The sequence below is a fragment of the Leuresthes tenuis genome, unplaced genomic scaffold (genome assembly GCF_036924035.1).
Source record: "Leuresthes tenuis unplaced genomic scaffold, fLeuTen1.0.hap1 SCAF_8, whole genome shotgun sequence".
Lineage (NCBI taxonomy): Eukaryota > Metazoa > Chordata > Actinopteri > Atheriniformes > Atherinopsidae > Leuresthes > Leuresthes tenuis.
Window position 1 is genome coordinate 6,290,930 of NW_027325362.1, and position 25,234 is coordinate 6,316,163.

The 25,234-nt window shown below is 43.6% G+C and overlaps 1 protein-coding gene across 5 annotated transcripts in view; it reads left to right on the forward strand.

Annotated features, from left to right (window-relative positions):
* ehbp1 (EH domain binding protein 1) overlaps positions 1 to 25,234 on the forward strand; it is a 119,768-nt gene that overhangs the window by 38,989 nt on the left and 55,545 nt on the right. For all 5 annotated transcript variants that reach the window (XM_072390589.1, XM_072390591.1, XM_072390593.1 and 2 more), the window contains 5 exons: positions 1,183 to 1,429; positions 16,399 to 16,577; positions 17,113 to 17,161; positions 23,115 to 23,900; positions 25,083 to 25,124. In XM_072390589.1, the coding sequence (XP_072246690.1) occupies positions 1,183 to 1,429; positions 16,399 to 16,577; positions 17,113 to 17,161; positions 23,115 to 23,900; positions 25,083 to 25,124 (1,303 nt within the window). The remainder of the gene's footprint in view (positions 1 to 1,182; positions 1,430 to 16,398; positions 16,578 to 17,112; positions 17,162 to 23,114; positions 23,901 to 25,082; positions 25,125 to 25,234) is intronic.

Genomic DNA, 25,234 nt, shown 5'->3' on the forward strand with positions numbered 1-25,234 from the left:
AGCTGGGCTGCGGCTGTGGTGCTGCTCACAGTGAGTTGTTTTACTGATAATGAGTGACCTCTCCAGAGGAGTGGCCATGCCTAAATTGTAAACGTGAACCCTTCAGTTTTGGCTGTTGAGCGAAGCTGTCACACAGACATCTGTATGTTTTAGTCCTCTCAGCTGTCTAAAAAGAGACAGGTTATTGACTGGTGTGTCTCTTGTCCTCTTTCTCTTACATCAGGAGCTGTTCTCTGCAGAATAGAAAGTTCAAGAGGGCAGCACAGTGTTTTGACTGGAGCCCTTTCACATGTCTTTTAGCCAGTACTGGTCTGTTAAAGCTTCTCTATAGGCCTGCCTGCGCTTCTTTTCTTCACTTCTGTTCTTTTTTCCACCCTCTATCGTTTTGCAGTTAGATTGACACTGAGTAGCTCTAAATTACCTTCTCTTTCAGTGCGATACCTCGTCAATCAGTTTTTTTTTTCCTCATTCTCACCCCCATCCCCACCATCCAGTGCTCTTGTTTGTTTAGGATTGCTTATTGCATGTTGAGTGAATGTCTTTAAGGCCATGGCCCCGCTTTCATTTCCACAAGCATGCCTGCATATTGATAACATCCTGGTGTGTGTGTGTGTGTGTGTGTGTCCTCATGCTCTTGCCTGTCTGTCAGTAGTCCACCTTGGGCAGTAAGGATATGAGGTCACACAGGCCTGACCTCGGTGCACCTGCATCTTCTATTAACTTACCACTTGTGTGTGCCCTTCATTGTATTGCACTAAAGCGTTGTTTCCAAGTAACAGTTTCCTTCTGTTTAATTAGTCAATGTGTAGTTTGACCATTTAAAGAGTCTTGATAATCCTGATAGTCTACCTAATAAGACGTTTGTACACCAATCTGAAACCAATACGCTCTTCAACGTGAGTTGAAATGTTGACGGTTGTTTTTTTTCTAATCTGCATTTTTAATTCTGCATTCTGTTGTGAGGCCATCTGTAGAGATTTGGGACAGAAAATTAAAGAATAAATTAAAAAAGGTTGAGGACCTGTTAACAAACTGTTGCTCTTTGTTTGAGGAAAGATGTCAAAAGCTAACCCTGACCTCTTTGCTGACCTTACAACTCGATACTGAAAAAGAAAATTGAACTCATGCCTTTTTTTTTGTCATGCTCTCTTCTTTTGTCTCACCTTTTGTTTTCACTTTCAGATCCAATCCATTCTACGAGCCAAGGACATCAAGCCCGGTACAGCCACCCGCTGGCGGCCCCTCTCCTGACGTTGGCAGCACCCAGAAGAAGAGGGCTCCCCTTCCCCCAGCTGCTAGCACTGGCCTCGGCCCCAGTCCACCACCCTCCAAACCCAGCGCTGGCCCAGACAGGGAGAGAGCCCAGCCTGTCGGGCCCAGCCCGGTGGCTGCAGTGATGGGGAGAGAGCTGGCCTCCTTTTCCCCCAAGGTACGCAGGCTTCATTTGAATGTAATAAACTCCCCACAACGGTCACACAGACGCCTGCAACGACAAAACAACAAATGCATTTAAGTGTAGCAATCAGTATGTGTAGTGCTTAATGACTAGCAGGAGTGTTTGAGAACTTGTATTTATCCAGAAAACATTGAAAGAATATTTAAAAGCTGTATATAAAACGTAACCGAACTTTTCAAGATGCATAGTAGAACCTGTCTCATTAAATAACTCGCTGGGAATGCGAATTTATGGTGCATAGACGGTTCATCTTTAGCATACACTTGAACCCTTTAAAAGCAGAATGTCACAGATCTCGTCTGTAGCTCGCTTCGTGCTCCTCATTCTGGATCAGCACTTGCAGCTTGAGTTAAAAGTGAGTCACTTGAAGCATTATTTTTCTGTGTGTTTGCGTTGGTGTGTCCACAGCCAGTCGTCTTCACATGAGCTTTTTTTGCCCGCCCGCACATTCTTTATACTCATGAAACTCACCAGCTCCTCATTTGAATGTAGGTGTTTGTTTATTGGGGTGTTTTCATATGTTTATTTATTTATTTAAATTAGGTGAATCATGGCTGGGTCTAATTAAATGGCTGACGGTCACACACACTCACGGCAGGAGTCAGACCACTGGTGGGGAATGATTGGCTGGGGGTCTGGGGAGGGGTGGAAGTTAAAATTGTGTGTGTGTGTGTGTGTGTGTGTGTAGGGGCTCAATGAACCTGTGTGGGGCTTAAACACAGGAGGCTTAACTACAGCACAGCGATCACAAGGGGGTGTTGACCCCCTGTACACACACATACATGCAAGCATAGTACAGTTACTTATACACAAACCAACACACTCATCCCTCCTCCCCATGCAGCTAGCTAGGTGACTGTTTTAGTGTAGCTGGGCAGTGATGCTGGCCGTCCATGTAATTATGGCACAGTGCCTTTATCACCCAGCTGCAGTTGGCTGTGACCGTGGGTGAGGGGGCCTAAACCACTTTAATTACCCAGAGCCAGTGGCCTGTGGTGGGCCACACTTCGCCAAGAGGTGCCCCTGACTCTGTGGCTTGGAGGGAGGGAGGAAACGCAGGGATGTTGAGAAAGAACTGTGAGAGGATTGAAGAGGGCTGTGCAGTGAAGGAGAGTATGTGGAAGATATTGAAGGGTAGAGGACGAGAGAACAGCGGGAGGAAGAGAAGGAAGATGGTCAGGGAATTGTAGAGGAAGAGATAGGATGTTCACAGTAAGCAAAGATAGGCCTACAGGGTTTGTTGACATATAAGGCAAGTGTGAATAGGTTTCTCCTTCTTATTCACACCGAGCGCAGTGACACACTCGCGCCACAGCCTACACATGGGCTGTGAGATGACCTTTGAATGTATGAAGTCAGAGAGGATTAAGAGGAGACATTCCCACTATGAGAGGCCAAGACGAAACCAACACATCATCACATTATGAACGTGCACAGAGTGTAAATGCCTGCTTGAGCTTGCTTGTGTACATGTATCTTTTCTTACAGTTTCTTGTGTGCCTAAGGCTCAGTTTGGTGAATATATACTTTTAGGAGTTAAAACCTTCTGTCAAAAGTACCTCCACCGTGTCTGGTGTGTTTGAAGTATGTATTCTACATGTACAATTATTTTTACCAGCTTTATATGTGAGCAGAAATAATGTGTTGATCCTAGATAAACACACAGACAACTTGGTTTAATCTCAGAATTTGAATAGAAATGGATCCATTTCAATCCGACTTATTCAGTTACACATTTACAACCAATCCTAAAGGTGCCGTTGCTCACCAAAAGAGATGATCACGTCCTGTATCTGATCTAAATTTCATCCTATTTTGCATGCAGAGGTTTACACGAGTGCATTGGTGGTACAGTAGTTTGCTAAAACATGTTAAAAGAGCTGCGTGTCACTGATTGTTTTTCATCAGTTTTGTTCAGGATTTTTAGGTCAGTTTCATAATCCAAATCCATGTTGGAGTGGGATCGAGTATAAACCCCGACCATTGGAATGTATTGTCCGTATTCCCATTATGATACAGTCGTCCTGGACCAGTTGGCTAACAGTTCTGCCTTCGGCTTCACAGAAATGCATCTGCCCCGAATGGCAGAATTTGTTCATTAGTCTTCTTAAATTGCAGAGAAACAGTAAGAGCAAAGAAAATTTGATTAATCTAGTTACGAGTGAAGCTAAAATGTGGCAACACTACGCGCCAGCAGCACACTGCGAAGGTTTCAGAGCTGCATATCTGCTCAGAGAACCGAAGCTTCAGGAGTAACTTTGGTCCGTGGACACAGAGCTGCAGTGGTGAAGATTTCAGGATTTTTTTTTCCTGCTACTTCTACAGACTTTGCACTAATGTATCTCAGACGCAGTCGCCATGAGCATGCAAGGTCACAGTTTAAAAGTGGCCAAAATATCTGATATCTTTATTACATTCATTTCTGTTTGACTGACTTTAAGAGAAGAGGGATGTGTGAAAGCATATATTATGGATCGTATGGAAGTCGTGATGGCTGGCGTTTAAAAACATATTACTTGTCCCTCTCATGCATGAATTCACTCGAGCAAATTTTGCATCAAACTTAATCTTGGCTGTAGTTTTTATCCTCCTTGTCATTGCATTAAAGCCACCCACTCCAACGGCAGCCTGTGGAAAATCGGTGCATCTACAGGACATATGGTGTGCGCCCACTTGCACTGTACACAGGTATTAATCATATGTATTGGATTTACATTAAGCTCTGACAAGAGCTTAACACTCTGGATTTTTGCCAATGCAAAACATGTTCAGCTCTAGGAATTTATGCTAACTCTGAACCATTCAAATGCACGGGCAGCCAGTTAGACCCGTATATATGCTATAGAAGAAGTCTGTTTTCTTTTCTGTATTAAATTTAATAGAACAGGTGTGCTTCTGTAACTGAGCAGTCAGATGTTCGTGTTGAATATTTATGGGGCGCTTCTGTTGTTTGTATCTGTTGCATCTTTTCTTTATCTCCCAAGTTGGTAAAAGTGATGCTTGAATCTGTCAAATGTCACGTCTCCCATGCCAGTCTGCCTGTCTGTTGTCATGTCTGGGAGATATAGATCCTCAGATATGTCAAGTTTAAGTTTTGAATCTGTGAAGGAGCTGGAGGGATGAAAAACGTCTGTGGGATTAATGTAAATGAACAGAGGGAGTTCTTGTTGGGCGGGCTGTGAGCTCTGTCTGGTCTGATTCAGTCCATCTCTTCTCTCTGGAGCTGATTTCTCCCCTCCCAGTAATTCAGTGATCCCCTGCTCCTCCTTTTTGTTTTATCTCCGTCTCTATTGCACAGTCGGACCGCTCTACACTTAGATGCTCTTATCTTTGGATTTTCATCAAGTTTCCGCTTCATGAATTATTTGCCTTATTTTCATATAAAGAAAAGTTGGAAGTTGGCATATGTCTGAGGGGAAAAGTTTTTTAAGAGATTCTAAGTTCTTAGATTGCTTCCACGAAGTGTGTCTGACATCTTTAAAGCTGCTGTTTATTGTTTTAGCCTTCATATTAGTGTTTGTAAGCCTTTCTGCTCTGTCATCGTCATTATTGAGCCAACAAACAGCCTAACGTCGTGTTCCTGACACTTTTCCCTCTACCTCTTCATTGCGACACACATGACCACATTCATTCTCACCGAGGATGAGAAACTGAACCAGCAGCTGATGTACGCTGTCTTTTTTTTTTTTTCTTCCTTCAGTTGAAGGGCTTCTGTGATTACTAATGTTAATCAAAGGGTTCAGATTAAATAGACTTTTTCAGGTTGGGCGGCGGAGGCAGAGGCCAGAGCTCTCCTTCCTCTCCAGACTTTGTTTTCACAGCCCCTCCTTCACATCAGACTACCTCCAAATTGAAATTAGAATAAATTAACATTATTTAATTGAGTTCGCAGAAGGCTGCCATATTTCTTAATTAGCTTTCACAGAGGTTCGCGGCAGGAGAGGACCACGTACGTACTGTGAAGTGTTTCTGAGGTTACCGTGACGACTGAGGGATGTTTTTGGTTGACAGAGGGGAGCTCGAGAGACGAGGACAGTCATCTCTTGTCTACTGATCCTTGCCCGATCCAAGGTCTCTCGTCTTGTTATCTCTTTATCCAGTCCAAAGTTTTTTCATCTGCTCTGATAAGTTTGACATAGTTTCACACCAAGAGTCATAAATCCAGGACGTACAGAAAGTAAGATTGGGGGGGGGGGGTTTAAACTGCTGTTGGATAGATTCATAAGAAGCATTTATAAGTAGTATTTGAAACTTGAAAATGATGTTGATGCTTTGTTTAATTAAGGCTTCTCAAAAGCTGCCGGAGTCGTTTGTCCACGTTAAGAAGGAATAATCCAGAAGAATTGACTCTTACTCCTCACATCTATCTGCCCTGTTGTTACTTCTCTGATCTCTGCTGGCTTTAGTGCTTGTTGCTTGTAACACAGCAGCTGTTTAGGTTAGCAAATCCCAGGAAAACAGTTTTCTGACTGCCTTTGCGATCACTATGTGTTCTTCCTTACTTTCAGCAGGAGAAAAGTCTTGAGAGGCTCGCTTGATGTTTTTACACCTGCTGATTTGTATATCTTGTCTATTTTTTGTCTCTTGAAATTCAGAACTTGGCATCTGTGTTAGCAGAAAAATGGACACAGCAGACCAAAGCATTGAGGCCTCAGTGGCTCCCTTTGGCCACGTTAGCCTTTCCATAAGCTATGTAATATTAGGAGAATAATCCTTGAGAGGAGTAAGGCTAAATCATTACCTCTCAATGTCAGCGTTTTCCCTTTGTGGACCCCTCCCCAACCCTTACTCGCAGTCTGTGAGTGGTTTGTCATTGGATCTTGTGGGAGAGCAGAGACACAGTTTCGTCTTCCACGCAGGTTAGGTCCAATCATTGGGCTGCCTGTTGTTGTTTCCAGCTGCAGGGCATCTCTGTCATCCATTTAATGGAAACTCTCAAACAATCTCAGCTTTGAATGTTTCTGAAAGATGATGTATGTTTATGTGAGATGAAAAATTGGAACAATTTGGAGACTTGTTGAGGAAGGAATTCCGATTAAATACACGTAAATTTCATATTAACATTCAGCAGCTGTTCCATTTTCAATTTTCTACTCATGTTGTCATGAAAGGACATCCATCCTTGTGCTGTGTGTACTTGTGTGTGTTGCGAGGGATATATTTTGATCCAGTTACTGTAATGCAGCTATCATTTTTCCACCTCTTCCTCTGTTGGGTGCATGTCGAGTTCACAAGTTAAGCACTGCGAAGAGCTCGCTCTCCTCAATACCCGCGCCGGTTGGTGTAAAAGGGCCTTCCGCAAAGCGCCGCTTGTAATCTGCCTTTGGTAAGTCCTCCTTAGTTTTATCTGCCAAGGATTACCTCACAAGCTGCAAGCAGGAGAGAACGAGGGAGACACGGAGCACGAGAGAGAGAAATGAAAAGCAAGTCAAACAGAAAACGATGAAGATGGAAGAAAATGAAAACAAATCGCTGTGTAATCTCTGAAAGAAAGAGACCTGCTTTTGAGTTGAAGGGAAGTTTCCCTTGCCTCTCATTTAGAGAGGGAATTGACTAATCCCTCCATGATTGATGTCTGCTATGAGAGGCTCTATAGCAGACTAATAGGGCTTATGAGGATGACCACAAAGTCCTTTGTGTGTGCGTGCCTGTGTGCGTGTGTATATGTGAATGAACCAGACCTTTTTTGTCTTGTGTGTACTTCTATCCAGTGGCCGTAGAGGCCACGGGTTTGAATGACATAGCAGCCGAAGAAGGGGTAACTTTATCTTAATCTGGTCTTAATCTGCCCCAGTCCTCCAGGTGCGTGTGGGCTTAAACCCAGAAGGATCCTGGGTTTTTGGGGTGAGCTTTAAGGGAGCTTCGGGTGAAGAGAGATGAAGCTCGTGCTCTTGAAAACTCCTTGGACCTCCAGTGGGCCTGAGACCCCCCACACATTCTCAAATCCACTCTGGCTCAGTTGTTCCAAACCCTTTTCTCAGTTATCTTTAAGTGGCACTTATGACATTTTTAATTGAATTAAACCGATCATATTCTATTATTTTAAAAAGGACCCTGGAAGTATCTCATGAATTAGTCAGTGATTTGTCTTTTAAATAGCGTGCATGTGTTTAAAGTGTGCGTGAACGCTCGCATGTGCACTGGGTGTAGAAATGATAAGGCTTTAATTGCCTCTTTATAAAGCTCTCCAGCACCCCCTCTTTTGGACTGGTTTGGTATGTAGGTATTTGCTTTTATGTCATCTCGACTCAAAGATCACTCTGTGGCATCGTTCCCTTTCTGTTTGAGCTCTCTGATCAGAGCTGAATTGACCTGGAACAGATTTGATCACGCAGGTCTGTCTTGGTTATAGTGATATCTGAATATAGATACAAAGATCCGGCGCATTCCAAAACAACCTCATGTGGTTTGTTCCTTTGTGTGAAGGTTGGACGCCAAAGTTATGAGCCGCATTTCGACCTGTCCAGGGGATTTCTTTCTTTCTTTTTTTTTTTTGACAAAGATGGGCAAATTAATCCACTCAAGTGTGACAAACCGTCTGTCCTCGTATACAGACACAGTGGAAAGGTGGAAGCGCGCTTCATCTGCATTCACACATGATGTTCCTACAGCGTTTTGCTGAGGTTTTAGTGTTTTTGTTTGTGCCTCAGAAGAAAGCTGCTGTGAAACAATCAGAAAAGGGTGTTTTATTTCTCCGACATGCTGCTTTGTTATTCTTTGTCTCCTCGAACTTTCTCAAGTCCACTCGACCACTGCAGCTCGCACTGCGTGCTTTCTCTTCTCAGCTGATTGATGCAGACATAAAGGGCCAAGTTTCAAAGTTTGAACGTTGTTTATTAACATCAACATCTCCTGTGGTGCAATTTAAACAGATTTTAAAACTTGCTTTTCTCAACTTGCTTTTCTTGTTATCCTGAGTCTTTAAGTCCCTCTGGATCCACACTACAACATTTTCTCGCTTCTTTTTCTTTGTATTATGACACAAGTTGCTATTGCTGAAGTTCAAACACCTATTGCTCAGTTTCTTTCTTGTTACATGCCTGTTTGTTGTATTCTTCTTCCATTTTTTCCCCTCTTGTGTCCCCTCACCCCATCTCCAGCTCTCTGATTGGTGGCAGCTCCTCGCTACAACTCACCCAACAACTCCTACCCTGCTAAATCCTCAGAAATATGTAGCATGATAGCTACTTAGTGGGAGTTTGGGATGCCTTTGGAATCCCGTCTTTGAAGCGTTCACACTTGATGACTGTCTCCCACCGTTTAATGCTGATTTGCTTAAGGTATTGGTCAAAATCGGGCTTAACATCTGGTGTGAGCCTGGCTTTAGACATGGACTGTGAGAAAGCTGAGAATACTTGACAAAAGGGAAGCATTCAGTACTGCTAGCCCGTCTCCAAAAGTTCTAGCTTTTCTCAAAAAGGTCAGTTTTGGAGCAGTTGTCCACCAGTCGGATGACCTCCATCTCCCACAAGTCCATAGTGCCCTTGGGTAAGATAGATAACCTGATATTGCTCATTTGTAAGTCACCTTGGATAAAACAATCTACTGAATGAATTAAAGTAAATGTCCGGACATTTAAGTATTGCTTAAATATTCTATATGTGATATGATTATATAGCTTTTTTAGCTTTTTTAGCTTTTAAGATGAGAGTAAGATAGTCGCTGTAGAATTTTGATTGATTTGTTCAATAGTGGAGTGGATTTAATATATTTAGGGGGACTTTTTAGCATTGTATCATACTAAACATGGTATGCTAATAATGGACTAGTATTAGATGAGTAAACCACCCCTGCCTCACAGTTACTAACACATTCTTCTTTCTCTGTGCTGTATTTCTACTTTCCATCTCTCTTGTCATGCACCTCCCTCTGTTTCACTGCCTTCACGTAGCATTTTCCCCACCGCAGCTTCCTGCTTTAGTGTGAGTGTGTTGATGCATGTGTATTCTGATCAGGAGTCAAAGGGGTGACTTTGTAATTATGTTCATTTTAATTGGCTGTGCTATCACCCCTCTCATCACTTCGGAGCCCACGCTGCGCTGGACAATGGCAGTCTGTGGTGCGGGGGTTGAGCAACTGCTCTGTTAAAACACACAACTCGGAGCACTCGCATCTCACAGACACACACATCCTCTTTACCTGCAGAATATTCCTGAAGTGGCCTCCATAATGAGTTTTCCCTGCCCAGGCTTAGATTAATTGATAAATGTCGTTGATATCGGCTCAGACGATCTCTGAATCCATTGCACCACTAATTTGTTTGTTGAAGATGGCAGTTAAAGGAGATTAATGCGGTATAGATCTATAACAGCGACCACCCTTCCTCTTCCCCTTTCTTAAAGTATCATTCTGAAAGTGTAATTTCTGAAAAACTAGTCGAGAACAGATCCAGTGAGGACGTGTAGATGAAGAGATCTGCGTACACTCAGCAGGTGGTGCTGCCAGCTTCCATCCCTTCCTCTCACTCCCAGAGATGCACACAAACCTTCCCATCCTGCATGCCTTTTTTTAAATTTCTTTTTCTCTTTTTTTCCCCCCACGGCCAAAGCTAATTTGCAGAGGCGTGAGTGTGGGTAATGCTACCGCCGTTTCCATGACAAGCTAAAGCCAGCGCTTACAACGCATTATGCCTCCGCGTTGCATGTTAGGCAAGCAAGTGAGCGGTTGGGCACACTGCAAGCTGGCACAGCCGCTTTTTGTCTGCCGTCTCACCCAAACTGTGTTATCCCATGATGTTTTCTTCTTCTTCTTCTGTGAATGTTTTTTTTTATTTCGGTTTCTTTGCATGGTTATGCGTTTGGAGCAGAATAGGCCTTGGAAGCAAAATGGTCCTGGAAAAGGAAACAGCTTTTCCTGATGATTTCATTTTACATCTCAGTAGCCAACTGCCGAAAGGCTTGTCTTGGCTTACAAGTTGACTGCTAGATTGGGGGGGGGCATATCTGCTCCAAAGTGAATGACAAGCAACCCTCATCACCATCACGATGAATGTATCTACATGTTTTTTGTTAGAGATTGTGGAAGAAACATCAGTATTATGACACTTTAGTTCCTCGCTCTTAACAGATCTTATTTCTCTTTCCGCCTGTTCTCACATAAAAAAAGAATTAAGCTTGACTCGACTAAACCGTATTCATGCACTCACTTTCTCTCATGACCCTCTATCTGGAAGCGGAGCCTCTTCTCAGTGTGATTACGACCATAATGCGATATTTCCTTTGTATGTTAATGTGTGTTATTTTTCACGCTACATCCCCTCTCTCCGCTCCTGCTCTATCCTTTTGCTCCCTCCCACCACACCCTCGTTTCCTTATTGTTCCATCCACTCCACATCTCCATTTACATAATTGAACTTTTGATTGGAAGTTGCTCCATCCCCTTTATTCTCATGGAGGCGGGTGTCTGAAAACAGAAGCACAATTTCATGGGTAAGGTGACGCGAGGCGATCACTCTCGTTTCCAAGCCGTGAAGACGTCGGACATATAAAGCTCAGATTAAGCAAATTGCTTGTTTTGATTGAAAGTGCAATTAAATAATGGGAGCAATTGCAGCCGGGACAGGCCACTTGAAGGGCTCTAACCCCCTCCTCTTAAATGTGAACAGGTATGAATGTTTTTCAAGTGTGTGTGTGCTCATCTGGAATAACAGCCGTGTGTTTGGCTGCCCTGTCTACAAAGCAGTTATCCATATATTACAATGCATCTGCTGCTCAGCGACTCTACATATAGGGATAATACTTGATTATCTTTTAAAGTAAGTCTGTGTGTTTATACATACTTTACAGTGTATGTGGGCCTATTTTTTTTTCTTGTTCTTCTTTTTTTTTTTTGCTCCAGGCTCCCTTGAGCGGATTACAAGTTTTAAAGAGTATGAGATTCAACACCTCCTCAAATCTGACACCCTGACACCACTTTGAAGCCTCGAAAGTAAGATTGGAAAGACATGGAAGCTCTTTTCTCCACAGAGTCGTGGGTTTATGTCATTGGGTTGAGGCCAGTTAAGTTTCCATTGAAGCGTCGTGCCCCAGAGGGAGAGACAAAGCTGCCACTTAAAGCGTTTGACTTGTATCTTTTTTATGACTCCTAAAGGCCAGTTTTTAGTGGCTTCTCCACTCTTTAGTCCTTTAGTTGCGTATGTTACCGTGTGACTTTGTTTGTGTTTGTTAGTCCTGAAACTGTCCTCAGCACTTTAAGTGTCTGTGATCCAAAGTGCTGGAAGTTAAAGACTTCCCTAAAAAGATCAATGAAATTATGTTATAGGCAGCAAGCAATGCAATATGATTTAAGTCACAGATTTTAAGATGAGGTGGCTGAGCTTTCGTTTCAACTTGTGCTGAAAGTGTGGACTTCAAACAATAAACCAGTTTTTAAATTGTGTTGATGGGCAGAGTATCAGCCCAGGCCCAGAGACAAGTCCAAATAAGAGATGTACAGTGCCTCCACTTACCAACTTAACTGTATCTGGAAAAAATTGTTTGTCAGCAGCACACTCAGAGAAGTTTATATTTCACACTCTTCTGGAATCAGCAGATTGATTGGTGAAAGGTGAGGATGTCAGGATTTAGCTTTCCGGAGCGAGCAGTGACGGGCTGGCACTCGCCGCTTTGTGCCAAACTCCCTCAGAAAATGATCAATAGGTTCCAAAACTATAATTCTCAATGCAACATTGGAAAGAGTTGAGGTGTTTCAACATCTGTATTAACTAATATTGTGAAAAGGTTCAGGGAGTCTGGGAAAATCTGTGTGTAAAGGCCAAAGACAGAAACCACTCTTGGATGACCTTTGAGTCCTCAGGCAGCACTGCATGAGAAACCCTCATGGCACCATGATCAATACAGCCACATGGGCTCAGGATTACTTGGAAAAACTGTAACCTGATATGCATCTGATATGAAACTATATGCCTCAACTTTCCATGCTGCTGAGTCCTCTGGACTCTTGCTCTTCTCAGATGGACAGAAAGACAGTGGACACATGTTCTGTGGTCAGATGAGTCCACGTTTCAGCTGCTTTTGGTAAAAACTGAGGCCTGCTAGAGCATCCAGGCTGTTATCAGAGACGGGTGCAAATGAAAGAGTGGGTGGTATGGGGGTGCATCAGAGTCCATGGATCATATGTGTGAAGGTACCATTGATGCAGAGGTGGTGGATGTTGGGTTTTTCTTTGTCTTTTCCTGAAAGGTTTGTGGTTATTTCAGCAGGATGGTGCCCGACCTCATTCTGCATGACTTAAACAGCTTCATAGAGGGTGTGTGTTTAACTGGCCTGTCTGCACCTGCGTCCTGTTGAAAGTGTGTGAAGCTTCACGAGGAGGAGAATCAGACGGCAACAACTGAGGACTGTTGAGTAAGAATGGGCAACTGCAACAATTATTGTCCTCCCAAACAATAAAACGGTCTTATAAAAAGCAAGGATGACGTAACACAATGGCAATAACGCCTTAATCCCTCCCTTTTTCTTATGTTTGCTGCTGGCATCACATTTTAGATGTATATTTCCAAATACTTAAACTTTATTTTATTAACCTTTTCTGCGTAGTTTGCACCAATTTTGAGCTTCTTTTTCTCTCCCCTCCCACATAAAGTTGCTCTGCTTATCGGCTCTACGATAAAAGCAGCAAAATTCTTCTCGGCATCAAACGGAAACAGTTTTCTCATTTTTTAAGATCTATTTATTTTCTGCTTCACCCACGATTCCAGATCTTTGGTCATATTACACCCTCTAAAAATCACATCTCAGAAAGCAGAAATCCTCCTAACACCAGCACCAACAGGAGCCTGGGATGCTTCCATCCCCGGGTTTCCTCCTATCTTCTCATTCAGGCGCTGTAGTGAGCTCAACCCCCCTTCTTCTGTTTCTCTCAAACACCCTTTTCCCTTCTTCCATTTCTCTCTCCTTTCTTTGCCCCGTTAGATGTATGTTGTTGACACCGAGGCATCAGGAATAATGGAATCTCTTGTCAGTGGCTTGTATTTTCCGCCCAGGCTGTTAGGGCTGTGTATAATAGTAGCAGAGGAGGAGGAAGAGGGGAGGTTATGTGCCACTGATAGTAATGAAGGTTGCCTTTTCATTTTTTAATATGGAATGTTTGTGGGCCGAGGCAATGCTCTCTGCTAATCCTACCCTCGAGCTGAGCTAGCTACATGGCTGTGTCAGTGTTAGACACACACACCCGGTGACATTCACACAGACAGATAAAAAGCAAACACACAATGCATACACACTCGCACACCTTCCTTTAGGCAAGACAGCAAACTGTTTGATAAGTCGGGGTGCGTTTCTGGTCCTCATGAAAATTTTATTCCCACCGTGTTTGTGTCTTAAGGAAATGCAGCCGGCTCCCGTTGGAGATGATATGCTATTTGTTTAATATTTGATGCATATGAAAGCCTGGGTGACTGGATGCATTTGTAAACCTTTATCGGGGGAAGAGCGTAATGGAACGGTCGGGGATGCAGATTGAGAAAATTACATCAGTTTTGGCTTCGGAGGAACTGCTCGTCACCGTTGCTGGACGGATGCCGTGTTGCTTCCAGTGTCAGGAGAGGAATTTTAAAGTAGTTTACCAGAGTGCAACCATCAACTCCTCTTCTTTTTCTTTTTTAAAGAAAAACTCGAATAATGATGCATATTTCTATTTGTTTCTTTATTTTCTCTTGGCTCATGTGTGTATTTGGATACTTGAATGAGTCGGAGAGAATATTTACTATGCAGGTTTGTGTGTGTTTGCGTGTGTTTTCCGCTGGCGAGGGTACAGGGTCTGCAGCGCTGGAGTGTGCTGTGTGTCTAATTGCTTTAATAGCACCTGGTCTCTAATCCCAGGTAATTAGAGCGCTCAAATTAGACAGCTACTTTCAACCGTCACTTGAAAAAGGCAGGAGGGGAAGGCCTGGAGGAAGACCACTCCACACTGAAACTCACAGATTGACATGCACTCTCATTTTACGGACACACGTGCACAAATAAACAGCAGCAAGAGTTGAAGCTTGAAGTTTGATTCAGCTGGCCAACAAAGGCATTAACTACATTAATTAATTGACCTCTATCAGCATCCCCACAATGCAGTTGTGACCATGTTCTAATCGTTATTGACTTTCTGACTTTTTATATCTCTTCCCTCTGGTTTTTCTCCTTTTGTTTGAGCGGCACAAACGCATTGTCGAGGTCTCCTAAAACGTGTCTGAAGAAGCTGTGGGGAAAGGTTAAGGCCCTCTTTTAAAGACGAGCCGGAAATGTCAAGTGTCTGCCCCTCAGGCTCCCGCAACCGTCTCCCTGTACCGAGACCGCCATAGGGAACTGCATGACTCACACACACTCTGGTACAAAGGTTAGAAATGGCTGTTAGAGATGTCTTCCAGTCTCTTTCATCTGTTTTGGCCCTTGTGGCGTCTTTTGCTGGTTTCAGACGCATGTTCATCGGTTAAACTGCAACAACAGGTTCTTGTAGACTTCAACTAACTGGCTTTTTGTACCGCTCATTTGTTTCTGACATTCCAAACCAATCAGAGTTTTGTATTTTAGTGTCTGCCAGCAGCTAATTTGACGCGGTTAATCCTGTCATTTGCTTTCCAACCATAAAAGTCTGTTATTTACACTGATCAGAGTTTGGATTCAGCGTTAATCTTGAGCACATCTTCCTGTTTTGAGTGATGCCATTAAGCCATCTTTTCTAGAAGTCTTTAATTTACAATAGAAGCAAAGTCTCTTTTTCCTTCTTACAGCTCATCAAATCCTCCTTTGAGTTGTCGTGTGTTCTTAAAAAATGATTATTTAAGCTCAAGTATGCACACTCTCAATCAGTAATTCTTTCTCACCAATTTCAAATGACGAATGTGTCTCCAGTCTTCCCTCCTCCATGACTTATCTTTATTTTCTGTTCATGAAGTAGCGGAAACCTGCCAACAGAGGGGGTTGGTTGGCCACCACAAGCCCTTTGAAGGGACTGAGGCTCAGACAGGCAGAATCATAGCGAGCACCTCCACTGTGCGGCTTTTAAACTGGATAAACTAGTTAAGGTGGTCAATATCACATCTTTCCTTCACCTGCTGCAGTTTGAGTAAAGTTTGTGCATCACTCGGCTCAACGACACGGTAAAAATACCCTAAACATTCTCATTTAATTTAATATTTTACAAGAAAGTTTCAAATCATAATAGAGTGGAGAGAAAAGCTTATTAATGATTAGAGAAATGTATATTATTTGTCAAATGTTAATGTCTTTGTCCTGCATACAAAAGTAATTTGCACTCGGATTTCGAACAAATTCCAGTCTTTTTGATCACAGGCCTCTAATGGATTTAATCAAATCTCTATGACACTTTGGTCATTTTCTTTCAAAATGATCTGAGAGAATTAGCCCGTATCAGACTCTCCATAGCCAGATTAGTGAATATCCAGCTGAATAATCAGAATAGCATTGGTTCTGCTGGCTGTCAGAGGAAGACCAGTGTCTCCACACTACCAAGGATTTGTGGGATTTGGAGTCTGGGAGAGGAAAGGCTCCTAATGGCGAACGCTTTCAACCAAGATAAGACTTCAAAGGCGAAGCTAATTAATAAGATGTTTACATTATTCACGGTCATACACTGCTTTCTGAATGACCCTTCATTATGATGTGTGTCTGCCTGTGTGCACGTTCATGCATGTGCAGGCTCATTATATGCCAGTATGATATGCTAATTGGATGGGCGGTGGTTGCTATGTGAAACATTTTTATTGAGAAATAACTAATGTCAGAGGCAGAGTGAAGGGAGGGTGGTTTAATGTGGACATTATGAACTTAAAGTTGTGGAAATGTTACTTTAAAAAAAACAAAACACAGTTGTATAAAATCGATGCATGTGTTTTTAAATGATTAATTCCACAAACTATTTCTTTTTTCCTCTTCTTCCTTCCCCCTTTAAACCCACCCCCTTTCCCTCCTCCTCATCCTCTCTACCTGCAGCCGAGTCCAGTCCCGAGCCCGGTTCTCGGAGGGAAGCCCAATGCCAGCCAGTCCCTGCTGGTCTGGTGCCGCGAGGTCACCAAGAACTACCGCGGGGTGAAGATCACCAACTTCACCACCTCCTGGAGGAACGGGCTGGCCTTCTGTGCCCTCCTGCACCATTTCAGGCCCGACATAATGTATGAAACACAAGAGATGCAGCTAACTTAAACACGCACACAAACAGACCTTGGATAGAAGGGATATGTGGTATCATATTTGCACAGTTGGTCTGTAATCATGTCATGCTGGTCTTTCTGATTGCTTTGACATTCATTTATTTAAATATAGAGTTACATGTTTGCACACGATTTGAAGTATTCAGTGAACGCTTCCTTAAATGTTTACCTTTAAATGTGTGTGAAACATACAAAAGACGAGCATATGCAGCCCCGTCAAGAGAGCAGACATGAGGTTAATTTATTAAAACTCTGCTCTGTGTACATGTGTGTGTTTATGCTCGTCTGCCCTCACGCTCCAGTGTGTTATTTTTACATATTTTCCACTCTATTAGTTCTGTTGATTGCTCTGCTCTGAAATTGCATGTTACAGTTCTAATACCATTACATGTGACGCATATTTAAACGCACCTCTTTCTTCGCTGTGTCTCTCCTTCTCTTCCTCTTTTCCTCTGCCCCCCCCCCTCCTCTGCAACCCTCCCCACTGTTCTTTCAGAGACTACAAGTCGCTCAATCCTCAGGATATTAAAGAAAACAACAAAAAGGTAAGAGGCAGCCACCGCTGGGCCCTTCTCGCCACTTACCTCCCTTCCAATCCACATCTCCATTTGGCCTTATTTAGAGACCTGCCATTAATCCCAAGATATAGCGTGTACTTGTGTTTACAATGTTTGAAGATGGAGGGTGGAAACGCACAAGAAGCACTGCAGCCAGGGTGTAAAAATGATGTTTGCTCCTGCTGCGATGTGTGTGTGTGTGTCCAAAGCATGACTTAGTCACCTGGTAGAGGTGAGACGGTATCTCAGCTCAACAGCCTGCTGGGAGCTGCTATGTGTGTTGGTATTGGTGTTTCCTTATGGTGATTAGATGTATGCTATTTGTCTTACGTGTGTGTGTGTGTGTATAAAGACTATATAAGAAAGGTTATTCTGGAGTATCATTACTTCTTTGGTTTTATTTGTCTCCTTCCTTAACCCGAGAACACTAATGTCGGGTGGTTTTATGATGAGCTGCATTATTTATCATTTTTTTTATGAATCTCGTTAAAGATTCCCTAATTTCTCACTGGGCGCCTTTTTATAGGGTCCCTCCCATGCAATCATCTTTTGTTTTATGAGGCGTTGTATAGCTGGAAATAAAAGAAGAACACTTTGGTTTGCCATGAATTGTTGTGTGTTAATATATTTGTGCATTAGTGTTCTAGGGTTAACCCAAAGTAACCCACACATGTATACTCAAGCCTGAATATCCCATTCTAGGCTTAAACAAAACGTACACCTTCTGCACATTCACGTTTTCACCCGAACATTCGCACAGCTCGCCGTTTTCTCCCTCAGCACATTTTCTTCCTCTGCACACTTGCAAAACACACAAATGCACATTGCAGTTTTGTCCGCTCACTACACACAGTCACACACCGGTATAGACACGGTGCACAAGCGTCCCCTCTTTGGCCCAGAGGGCTACACAGAACGATATGCGTCGGGTTCCTGCAGCTTGATTTCCTCTTCTCATACACTCTCTGCCTCAGCGATAACCTCTGGTGGCCCTGTTAGGCATGAATGCTACCCTGTTGACAATAACCACAGTAGAGGGAGAGGCAGAGACCCAATCCCATATCTGCTAACTGCCCTCAACCTCCCCCCCCCCCCTCCAGGTGCTCAAGTAGCCCTGAAGAAATTGGTTAGATATAAGTAATATGGGAATATGCCGTAGAATGTGATAGCCGGTGAATAGCTGCAGCACTGTGCCGAGCGTGCTGCGTCCAGCTTCTGTGCACAGATCTACACCTGGAGACCCAGCTACATACCTTCTGCTCGTGCTCATGTAGATCCCAAGGGTGTACTGGCTATACTCTACGTGCACATACATTCTTGGGAACATGCCAAACAAGGTATTATCTTGTTAATCTATGTATAGTCTGTGTTAAATCTGCACAAGAAAGACTGAGCAGACCCAGTTTGTTCCTTTTTGTAACAAGTGACAAATGCTTGGAATAATCCTCGGAAATTTGACCTAATTTAAGTCCTTAAATCAACTTATTGGATTTCATTGTTTTTATGGGAAACTTTGCACTGCGTTCACACTCTGTTAAATGCGTTGTGTGACATTTGTTTATCTTACAAACATTACAGCTCTTTACCAGAATACTGTTATTCTGTGAAATCCTACTGATCACCCCACCATTTTGAATTGAATATTATATTTAGTCATATGTTGAATAAGAGGAAAAGCAGGTGACCGACATCAGAAAACAATATATTGCCACTGTAAAACAACTTTAAGCTAGTAAAGATTTAAGCTGATAATAATTCAACCTTATGAGCTCCGTCTGTGCCACGCATTCACGCATCTGCAGTATTTTACTGCCACTTGGGAGCAGTCTAATAAATATGTGAAACAATCTAAGCTGTGGGCTGCTCTTAGTTGTGTTGTTGTTGGTTCTGTAGCTTTGCTCTGCTGTAGAAAAAGAAGTCAAAGTAGGCAAAGATGTGCTTTGAGATTTAATGAGACTATCCAGTCCAGCTGTTGTCTGATTCTTTTGCTTGTTCTTCTTTTCACTATTTATGGGTTTTTTGGTGCTTTGTCCTCTTTGATATGAGTTGTTTGTGGCTCCTCTTGGCTCAAAGTGTGGCTTCATCTCCAGAACTGCTTTGTTAGCTTTGTTAGACTGATAGCTGTGTTTAAAACAGCTTCTATGAAAACGGGTAGCGTCTTAGATGAGTAACGTAGCAACTGAAGTTCGACGAGGGCCATTTCCTCACAAGTTGTGATGATTTAGTCTTTAGCAGTTCCAATTTTATTGCTTTCCACTGTAACATGGCATGAAATATTTAAGCATAAGTTATTTTTGCATATGCCAGATGCAATGCCTGAGCGCTTTTAGGCTTTGGAAGTTTCCAGTAGCACCACACAACGGTGAATTAATTACATTTGTTGTTATGACTGCTAAAGCCAGTTGGGTCAGGAGAGAAGAAAGAGGAGTTATGCTCTGTGTGGTGTCATGTAGCACCTTGAGGCTATTTAACAAGAGAGGGTTGTCCGTGATATTTCCTGCTAGTCTCACTGTTGGAGACGGCAGAGTGTGGGCAGTTGATGACCCCAAAGAGCAAGAATGAAAGTGGAAATATGAGAAAGTGGATTAAAGAAGGAAATCAAAAGGTGTGAGATGAAGAAAACCTACTTTTTCTCCCTACATCAGAGTATTTTAGGTCATAAGCAGCCGTTTGAACATATAGAATGTGTCGGATGGACAGCAGAAATGGAAATGTATAGAAACGAAGACTATCTCTGCTTTTCATGGCTAGTTGATAGACACCCCCCCCCCCCCTCCTCCTCTCACAGTCTATCAGTAAAGAATGATTGCAGCGAGCTCAGACTGTGCTGAATTATGACAGATAAGGGCAATCAATATTGGGGGTGTGTATAAAAAAAGAGAGAAAGAGTTGAATATTTAGAACATTTGCAGCCTTTGAAATGGCCATCATTTAAGGGTTATGTGTAAGGAAACCGAGTCTGGAGGATTTTTTACTGACTCATCTTATGTCTGTTTTAGGATTTTGGAGCTCTTGGATGTTTTGGGCTGCTTGCCTCTCTGTCTGTTTTGTAGGTTTGCTGTTATATGTGTGTGTGTGTGTGTGTGTGTGTGTGTGTGTGTGTGTGTGTGTGTGTGTGTGTGTGTGTGTGTGTGTAATGAGGCCAAGGAGAAGTAATTTGTCATGCCATCTGATAGTGTTGCACCAAGCACCGGGCTGAATTGCCCCGAGCAGAACCGTGAGGGGTTGGGCTGAGGGGAGGGAGGTGCTGATGATTGACAACGATAGATAGCTGTCAGTCACTGAGAGGGAGTGGGGGGGGGGGGGGGGGAGCCAAGGCCTGGGGCACACAACGGTGACATTTAGTCCAGACCCAGAGCTTCACCAGGTAAATGGAAAGTGAGAGGAGTAGATATTTCCAAAATAGTCCTATTGGACAAAAATGTCACCCCGTTTCAAATGTTGCTGCGTTGCATTAATTTATCATGCACGTTATCTCTGGAATACATATAAACTCACATGTAGACCACAGCTTTGTTTAAATTCACATCACAAAAATCCACGCGATTGCTTCCAATAAAACTGAATAAGAGCTTATTTGACTGTGACTGTGTGCCCTGTTGTTTTTAGAGCCACTTCTGAAATATGCTACCATTCATGAGTACTACAGAGGCACATGTACTGAAACTGAGGTGTTTTTGGGAGATTTGTTGCACAAACTCTAACCTACTGCCACAGAAAACTTGGATATATAGGAGGAATAAAGCATGACGCTGAGGACTGTAGCACACGTCAAGGCGAACATCGACCCTGAAACAAAACCCGGCTTGAGAACCTCCCCGTCTCCCTCCTCATCCAGCTCTCACTTTCTCCCACTCTCACTCCTCTTTCTCTCCCATTCTTTCATTTTGTCTCTATTGAGCAGAAAAGTTGTCGCTTTCTTTCACAGCCTACCCTGGGCGAGAGGGGAACAAAGCAAGCACACTTTGCTCCCCTGAATACGTGTTAGAAACCCAATCAGGCCCTCTTCCTCATATTCTTTTTCTTTTTCTTTCACACACTGTTTCTGACAGGGGAGGGAGGGGGGCCTTTAAACAGATTGGCTGTAAAGGAAAACTCCTCTCTTCTTCTTTCCCTCCATCAGTCCTTTCCTCCTGCTTTGTCTATGCAAGCAGAGACACACACATACTCACAAACCACTTATTTCCCTATGCAAGTATAGTTGTTCCAGCAATTGGTACCTTTTCCATCTATAAAAAGAAGCGAAACGGGTCAAAGTGGGAAAAATAGAAAAATAACCCATAATTGATTGTAAATTGAGAAACATCTCTCACTCGAATACATCGCCCTCTTATTCTCCATTTCTCTCCTGAGCTTGTGTTTTCAGTCTGTTACAGAAACAAATGCAGTTGGAGAAATGAGATTAGCTACGCTGAAAGGGATTAATTTTCTCATGCAGCTGTGTAGGTGCCACGACAACACTGCAAACCCTGCACATTTCTGTCAAAGTAAGAACATTGAACAGTGTGGGATTTTTACCAAGCTGCAGTCAGCCCTGCTGCTGAAATGAGTCTATAAATGATGGGAAAAAGTAGGTGAACCCTTCAGAGTTATCTGGTTTTCTGCATTGGTTATTCATAAAATGAGCTCTGATCCTAATGTAAGTCTGAATAGTATTAGGCAAACTAAACTAATAAGACAGAATAAATGTACATTTCTTATCTATGTGGAACACATTAAGCAATTGCTCACAATGCAGGCAGGAATAAATGAGTGAACTCTTGAATTAAGTTTCTTGCATAAGCCTCTTTAGCAGCAACAGCCTCCATCAGATGATTCCTGTTGCTGCTTACGTAACGTGCACAGTGATAAGGAGGAATTATGGACCCTTCTTAGGCATTGCAGAACATGCATTTTTATCTGTTTCAAGCGTTCTGTCATTGATCTACTTGTTTGCTTTGGGTCACTGTCTTGTTGCATCAGCCGACCTCATGGTCACAGGTTGGATGAGCTTTTTGCATTCGTTTGCAGGGTTTTAGTTCAGTTTTATGGCGTTCATCGGGAGGGATTATGCACAAAAGAATATATAACTTAGTTGGCTCCTGTCCAGCATCCGCTGTCACTCAGCGATAGTAGTTTTATTAAAACAAGGGCTTTATTAAAAGGATAAGGAAAAGTAGGAACATGCATTTGGAGAGGGAGAAAGACTTGAAGCGGGACTGGACTGAAAAAGGTTAAAGAGCAAAGATGAGGTTCTGGTCGCCATGGAGAGAAAGAAACTGAGAGATTGATAGACTTGGTAGATCTACGGAGGCAGAGAAACAAATGTGTGGTGCAACAGGTTTGAATTGGATCAACACTATCAAGCAGACCAGATACAAGCTGTGATACCTGTGGGAGATGGATGAGGAGGTTGTGTGTGCGCAGGAATGGAGGCAGCGTGTGTGCACGCTGTTAATCTATTTATTTACCTGTCATTGGCAGCGATAATGGTTTTCATCCCTTCTCTCTCTCTGTCTCAGTCTATCTTGTGATGGGGGATTGGTTTTCGTGTGTCGCTTGATAATCACACCTGTATTTTCTCATCAGAGTCTAATCAGACCAATTACACGCGTGACGGAGAGCGTGGGCATGTTGATGTAGGGGAGCGATAAGGACACACACTCACACACACTTTGGGATTAAGAGCTCCGTCTTGGGATATCTGCGTCTCTTATCGGGCACAAACATCCCTGACATGACCTGTCAGCGGCCATGCCAAAGGTGTCTCTCATGCACATGAACACATACAGTACATACTTAGATCATGCATGCAAAGCACCAAATACAGCTGCTGTCTGAAAAAGAAACCCGACTTCTCCCACCTCATCCACTCTGGTCACCCTACCGTCCCTCTTTGGCCGTCATGTCTAACATGTCCTTTCTGACGTATGAGTGTTTTCTTTCGTGCTTGTTTCTGCAGGCATATGATGGCTTTGCGAGCCTTGGGATCTCTCGTCTCCTGGAACCATCCGACATGGTGTTGCTGGCCATTCCTGACAAGCTGACGGTGATGACCTACCTCTATCAGATCCGGGCTCACTTCTCCGGCGAGGAGCTCAACGTGGTGCAGATAGAGGCCAACAGCAGTCGCAGCACCTACAAAGTGGGTGACTTTGAAACAGATACAAACGCCTCCATTGGCCAGGACAAGTTCTATGCCGAACTGAACGACGTGCAGCAACGCCAGGATAACCCTCAGGCCGTTACATCTGCTGGTGGCGTTCCCACTGAATCCAATGGCGCCGAAGCTGCTGAAGGGGATATGATGGAGCCACAAGTTGATTCAGCCAGCGTGGCAGCAGAAGGGCCTTCGCAATCCTCACCTCCTGTTCCATCGCCACGTGCAGCTTTAACCGCGACAGCTACAACAAACTCAACCCACATGACACCACCAGGCTGTGAGGACAGAGGCAGCCTCCTCAAACCCAACACCTTAGACCTCAGTGAGTTACCACAGAGGGCGGTGGAGAAGGAAATGCAACACAAGGAGGAGGCGGGAGAGGAGGGTGGTACCGAACCAGCGTCCCCGACCAGAACAGGAGCCTCCTCTTCCCACTCACCTTCTCACCAGAAACTGGGCTTCTCCTATAACAGGGATGCTGACCTCATTAAGAAGAAGAGGGCCAGCCTGCGTCACTCAGAGTCAGAGCCCGCCTCAGACACCAGACCCACTCCAGTCAACCACACAGACGTCCCCACCAAACGGGTAAACCACACACATTTAATTTGGCCAATATGGTAACTGTCCTCTCAGCCATTCAGTACACGTAAAATATGATAACTTCTGTTCCTTAAGCAACCTCTGGACCTGTCTCTATGTTGTAGACTGACTCTTGCTTCTTAAGTCGGGTATTAAGATTCTGACAGCGTTTGCCTGCAGGTACCAGCCTGGCCTCTAAATGGATTGTACATGTTTTTATCCGTGCACCCTGGCTTTGATTGAAACTTTCACAGCGACGTCAGTCATAAGACAGAGGACGCTGTGAGCATTCGTTCCCTCCTCACGCTCGCTAAGCTTCAAATCCCAGCTTCGTTGATACCATTGCTGAGATGACCGTCCTGAAATTCTCCCGTTCTGCATTAGATGTTGTCGTTACCTGTCTCTTTGCCGGGAACCGGGAGCATCAAGGCCGGGGCCTTTAACACGTGGCGACTACAGAAGGCGCCCAGGAGAACCCCCTGCTTTGACATTTCATTATATTTTTCATTATATTTTTCATCCCTGCAGTTGATGACAGTTGGCGCCGTGACTGCTCAGGCGTGGCGATGCTTCGCACAGAGCAGACAGCATCTCGTCTCACACACTGACACACACCTGTATGAACGTGTGCTCCCACTCACACACAAGCACGCTGAATGCAGGGCTGCCTGCATTTGTTAACCCCAGATTACTGGTCCTTGTTTACAAGTCGAAAGGTCACGGGGCAGGCGGGGGGAGCTGGGGGCAGCAGGGGGGTTGTGGCAGTCATGACACCCCATTTTTGATCTGCTGTTATCTAGTTTGTGTCATGTATCCTTGCCTGCATGCAGGCCAAAAGATAAACACATTTCAGTGGAATAAAACACTGCTTTGCTGTAATATTCTTCGGTCTAAGCCCAAAGCTCCGTTCACCCTGTTTGCTTTTGTCCTCAAAAAAATCCTAAAGGATGTTAGTTTTCTGTTGAAAGCTCTCCACACCACCCAGACAGCCCTCCATAATAGGGAATGCACTTTACACCTAGATTAGTCTCACTCTCTTTCTGTCTCTTGATGCTGACGGTAAGGGGCAGAAAGAAGTAAAAACATCTATATCTTAGATATGAAACCTCTAAATCTCGGTCTGGTATTTAATTTATGTTGGTTTCTGGTATTTAAATCTCTGTTTTTGTTGCATTTTCTTTTTTAAAGGAGCCTTCACCTGCTCCTGTATCAAGTCCTCCAGTTGAGAAGGTGAGTACATTTTTTTTTTTAAAGAACACTGGACTGAGAACATTTTAAATACTCGTTAATGTCATTAGTCAGGTGGATATTGTCACTTCTAACGTTCAGATATCTGGTGA